A 6,228-nucleotide genomic window follows, 5' to 3' on the forward strand; every position below is an offset into this window, starting at 1 on the left:
GGTAAAATACAGAAAAAAAAACAACTGGTTTCAAGCTGAACTGATGTAGTTTGATAGGTACACCTACTTCTCGATTTTGCTCTAATTTCCTTTGCCTCTCTTATTGTAGTCTGCCTTGTGGTGGAGACTGGAGTGAAAAATGAAGACTGTAGCTATCATCATTAAATCCTAATTAGTATTGAGAAGCAAATGTGGTTGGCAATCCCTGTCCTGGCCACTGCCTGTGTCACCTGTATGTAAAACTGGGATCGGCAGGTCTTACTTTTCCACATATGGTTAATTTAGGCTGAGCTACATTTTAGGATGCAAATTAGACCTGTTCCTTTTCATGGTCCTGCATTGTCTGTGTTTTGCAAGGCTATGTTTTGCAAATTTTGGATTCATTAATCTGGGACACATACTAGTAACCTCAATAGGGCTGCTAGATTTAGCAAATAAAAATACAGGACACCCAGTTAAACTTGAATTTCAAAGAAACAATAAATGATCTTTCACTGAAAAAATAAATTAAAATAAAATAAAATAAATGATTTTTTTTAAGTGTATGTCCCAAATTGCATGAAATTAGTACTTCCAGGAAGTACTAAAATTCAAATTTAATTGAGTGTTCTGTATTTTATCTGGCAAATCTAAACTCCAAGGATTTTCTGGTTATTACAAAACAGGCCAAAATCGAAATTTGTAGAGGAATCTTCATTTTCCTAAATGATAATATTGATTACTGCTAAAAATCCAAAGTTTGGGTTAGCATTGAGAACTGTACATTTTCGGGGGTTCTAAAAGATTAACACTAAATATAGATTATCTGGGTCTAAAAAACATTTTAGCTCATTTATCTTGGTTGTTCAGATGAAGAGTTACATGCACAAGATCTTTTAAAATAACGCATTGTTTTCTTAGTCAAATCAATTTAATGGTCATTTGGTTTGTGATGTAATATATAACAAGACGAAGGAGCCCTAATGGAGTATTGATTATCTTTATATTTAAAATGTTCTCAAGAGCAGTGCACACATGAGAGAAGAGATTAAAATTCTGTGTTTTTATCTATTCTACACCCTCTGCCTTGCCAAACTGCATCTGAGAATCTAGATCATTAGCCTTTCTAAACTATAAGGGAAGAGACAGATGATTAAGTTTACCTCATTCTTACAAGCTACTCCTATTTTGAAGTAGCTTCTCTAATTTAGAGTTACTGAGAAACACTTTGCTATATAGGATTTCCGTAGAATAATTCTGGGGTGATGATACTTTCTTTGGCTACATGTATCTTTCCATCCTTCTTTAAAGGACAAACCTTCATTCCCAAGATGCAGCCTTGATTTTTGTCTCATTATGTAGCTAGGTTCACAGATGACTGCTTTCCTCTGATCTTGGAAATGATCCCTGACCCAGGCATATCATTTTCTTCTCCTTAGTATCCTGGTAAATAAAAGGTCTCTGTAACTATGATACCTTTACTCAAATAAATTTGAGGATATGTTTTTGTTCTTTGTTGTTTTTCAGGTAAGTATAGATTTTCTGCATACTTGTGTTGTATAGCATATAAATTAGGGTGAAGCTACTATGGAAACAGGATGAAAGTTCCTCAAAGGATTAAAAATATAACTACCACATGAACCAGCATCCCCCAAATCTGGTTATTTATCTAAAAGAATCGAAATCAAGATCTCAAAGTGATATTAGCCCTGTTCATTGCAGTGTCCTGCACAACAACTAAATGTAGAAAGAGCCGAATTGCTCACTGGCATATGAATGAATAAAGAAAATGTGTTATATACAGACAATGGAATATCATTCAGTCTTAGAAAGAAGAAAATTCTGAAATATGCAAAAACCTGGGTGGGCTTGGAGGACATTATGCCAATTAAATAAGCTAATTACAGAAGGATAAATATTGCCCAATTCCACTTATATAGGTATCTAGGATTGTCAGGTCATCAAAGCAAAGAATAAAATAGTGGTTGCCAGGGCCTGAGGGGAGATAAGAAGACAGAGTTATTATTCAACGAGCATCAAGTTTCAGTTACACAAGATAAATTTATTTTAGAGATATGGTTTACAATATTGTGCCTATAGTTAACAACATTATATTGTACACTTAAAAATCTGTTGAAAGTGCAGATCTCATATTAAATACTCTACTACAATTTTTTTTTAAAAAGTAGAAAAGAAAACCCAACAAAAATTTGCAAGAGAATGTTTTGTCACCTTACTACTTTGAACTTACTGCTTTGAACCCTTACTACTTGAACTACTTTGAACTTTGGTGGTCAGTGGAGGCGCTTCAAACCTTGAAGATACAGAAAACTAAACATGGAAGGAAGGACTTCACACTAACGTAGGGAAGTCTTCCCAGAAGTACTAATCTTACAAAACACTTCTTTCATCTAAACTTGCAGAAGAATGTAAGTGTAGGATTAAGAGGTATTTTGTAGAATGTACTAATATATTCCATTAGAAGAATATCAATTCTCCTGTCTTGTACAATAAATAGCAACTTAAATGCTAGGATATTAGAAATATGGTTGATGAAGTTTATGTACTGACAACTGTAAATTTCAGGACTTTGCACAGTGAATTTCACATCATTATATGAAGACAAATTGATAACCTTCAGGTAGTTAATATTTTAGTTACAACAAAACAAAATGAGTAGATTGAAATAGTCCAGAATTTGAAATAGCAAAGGGTGGTACCTGAAATGCATAGCCATTATCAGACAGAGACAGACATGAACTTAGACATGCCAGATCAAGTGTTTCAACACTACTCTCGTGAGTAGTTCACAGTAGAACAACATTTTGGTAGTGACTCTTATTCACTTTTTTTTTTTTTGTAATCTACTCTATAAGTGTTATGGCATACATTATTCTTTTAGTGATAGCATGTAGTTATTCCATAATGTATGTTAATTTCTTCCCAATTAATTGCTTTTCTAATGTCCTGAGTGAAAAGAACCCCTGCAGGTCTTTTTTTAAGAAAAGAGGCTGAATAAAACAGTCTGATCAAAATTAATTGTCCCATTCTTTTATCCAGATTGTGAAGAGCACTTAGGATTGGCCATAGAGAGAGATACTGGGATGGAATCTGTTCCTATCCTATTGCTGCCTGAGAAGCAAGTTGTTTGTAAGGACATTGAATTTCAAGGAAAATCAACGGGAGGTGCCAGAATAAGGTCAACCAGAAAATACTATCTAGGAGACCACCTAGAGCATCACTCACTTGGGAGGAGACAGATACATAATTGGGACACTGAACCAGAGATGAAACAGGGGAGATCTGAATTCCTAGTTAATAAGCCAAAGGGGAGTGACCTGACAGAGAAGCAAAATTAAGCAAAATTAAGCAAAATTAAGCAAAATTAAGGCCCAGCAATGAAAGAAGTGTATGATAGGGAAAAAATGAAAAAGCAATTAGTGCGATTCAGTGCTCTTTATCATGGGCCTTTGTAAAATCTTAAAGGAACTTAACTAGGCAATACATGCCTAATATCTGCAGTAAGAAGGCAACAAGGGAAGTGTGAGCTCTCACACTCTTGGAGGAAAGGGCATCTGAAGATGAGAATCTGAACTGTACACAGACAAAGAGATATATACATTCATGTGCTAACAGGTCTCAAGAACACTTAAAGATATGTACCCAAAATAAACAGGATAACTGGAAAAAATGAAAATGTATTTTTTATTAGCAAAATCCATTTATAAAGCTTAGATTTTACAACATGCAGAATTTTCTCCCATATCTCAGCATCCTGATAGATGCCTGCCTCAGCTTGTTATTTCTAATAATTAAAATAAGTGAATGACCAGAAGGATAGAGAATTGCTATCATTTCTCCTAACATCACAACTAACTTCCTTTCTTTCATAAGCTAGCTAAAAGTCGCCAAAAGAGAAGCCCCATAGTATACAAAAAGGAGGAAGAGAAATGAAGTCATAGTTTTCATGGCTCCCACATGAGCCTCTGTGCTAGGGTCTCTGCAGCCTGTAACGTTGAGTTTCATTTGCTTGATATGTCTCCATAGGGACATAACTAAAAGGAAAAATGAGATCAATGACACAGTACATGGGACAACTGCCAACAGGTTGAAGAGAATCAATGAGTGGAAGAACTGACTTCTACTCACATTGAACATTTCAGTGCAGTTTCTTTTAGGATTTACAATTTTATGAAACTCATGATCATAATCTGGTGTCATTGCTAGTATAAGGCTGATCAAAGACGAAATGGCCAAACAACCCAGCAGAATCCAATGAATCACTCTGTCTATTCTTCGCTTTAGCCAGAGAAAAAACAGATGGGAGAAATTGGCTATCTTGAGCAAATAGAAGACGTTGAGGCAGGTGGCAAACCACGTACTTAGGTAGTTGGTGAGTGTCCAGAAGATACTAATGAATGTCTGTAGTTTATCATTTTCATAAAGATCTGGGTAGCATATCATTATGATGACATTTAGTATCAATATACAGAGCAAACAAATTCTGGAGATGGCTAGACTGGTGAGGATATAGTCAACTGAGGAGATCTTTTTCTTCTGAATCCAGTCAATCCCAGTTTACTAGTCCAATATATACATTCCCCAACATTCCTATTATGAATTCTTCAGCTATAATGATCACAAAGATGTTGTCTTCCATACTGAGCATGTCGGTAGGGAGAACACCCCGATCTCCAATATCACTGCAGACAGACATCATCTCATCCATTATTTTGACTTTGATATAATTCTAGAAGTAAGTGGCTTTCTTTTGAAATAGAATTGCTTCTCCATTCATGAGGACTAAACCAAATGGTTGCTCCAAACAGTTTGACTAGCTTTGATCTCGGGCAAATTATAGCCATCACCCTTTAGTGTGTGATAAGGGAAATGCTGAGTTGAAACTGCTCTCATACAAATTAAAAGAGATTGTATTTCATGAATTTGCAACAAGCTTCTTGCTCTTAAGTTTTGTGTACTTTGATCTGTCAAATTGAATTTTGAATACAGAGCCACAGAAAGCAAACAAAAGCATGTATTCTATAAAAATCACAATGTGTAAATGAAAGTACATTTTCTTCACCATATTTATAAATTAATCAACAGTCAGCTTCCCTAGTGGAAATTAATTTTGATTTTGGAAATGATCAGTACAGTCAGTTGTAGAAAATTAACTTTCAGTCAGAGGATAATAATTTTGTTTTCATATAAGTGGTTAATTAACGAAGGCTGTGTTACAAATCGAATTATAAATGACTGTTAAGAGACAGGCACATGGCGATATTTACTAAACATTTTTTTCTCAATGGAGTTTTTTCAATAAAAGTGAAAGATGCTAGATAAGGATTTGCTATGTTTAGTTTTATTTAATACGGGAAATGCTGTCCATGACAATTCACTTCCTGAAATGTCATCTCTTGGATAAGGAACATTTTCATGTAAAATTAAGAAAACATATTTTAAATTATTCTATTTACAACCAAACCCTTTTATAAGATTTATAATCTCACATTCTAAATTATAGTCATTTCTCTAGATGGTGCAATCACTTTTAAGAAAATATTTACTGAATTATATTTCCAGGGAATAGGACTAATTCTACTATTAAATTGATTTATTCTTTCTTGGGAAAACCAACCCACAATAAATTTAAATCTAGGTAATACAAATCACATAAACTAAGGTTCTTCTAACTGTGTTTAGGTATTTCTATAATGTAAGAAACATATGTACTATTTTTCCTATTTCTTATGCATGCATAGTGTGTAATAAGAAAGCATGAAATTAATAATTTAAGGAAACCCAGTTGTCTTTAAAATGTTACAATAAACAAAAAAGAAGAGAGAATGATGCTAAAGAAAAAAAAAGACATGTCAAAGATTCTTGAGTAAAAAAAAGAAAGAAAGAAAAGAAAGAAAACATTCTAAAAAATCTTTGAGAACTGACTCTTAAAACTGGCTAGGGTGGTTTCAATATGCATATTTCTAAGTGTACACCCTTTGTCCCCTTGTCCCCTTTCCTGGTCAAACTTTCCTTGAGATCACCCCTCTTTTTTACCATTGTATTTCACCCTAGGGAGGATCTCACCAGAGTGTCCTTTCTCCCTCCACATGAGGATAAACCATTCTGAAATGGAGAAGACAGGGCAGAAAAGGTAAGTACTGACTTCCAGCACAAAGTAGACAGGTTTTACATGATTGATTTTATAGGAAGGACTGATATATTCTAAAATCTCTGCTCCGCACCCTA

General features: G+C 34.3%; 1 protein-coding gene across 1 annotated transcript; it reads right to left on the reverse strand.

Moving 5' to 3' along the window:
* Nucleotides 1-3,717: 3,717 nt before the first annotated feature.
* Nucleotides 3,718-4,648, reverse strand: TAS2R8 (taste 2 receptor member 8; the record flags this gene model as incomplete). The annotated part of the gene is given in 3 exon segments (XM_082742429.1): nt 3,718-3,873; nt 3,877-4,551; nt 4,553-4,648. Coding segments are annotated over 3 exon segments (927 nt in total).
* Nucleotides 4,649-6,228: the final 1,580 nt, after the last annotated feature.

Source organism: Mustela nivalis (assembly GCF_964662115.1).
Source record: "Mustela nivalis genome assembly, chromosome: 7".
NCBI lineage: Eukaryota > Metazoa > Chordata > Mammalia > Carnivora > Mustelidae > Mustela > Mustela nivalis.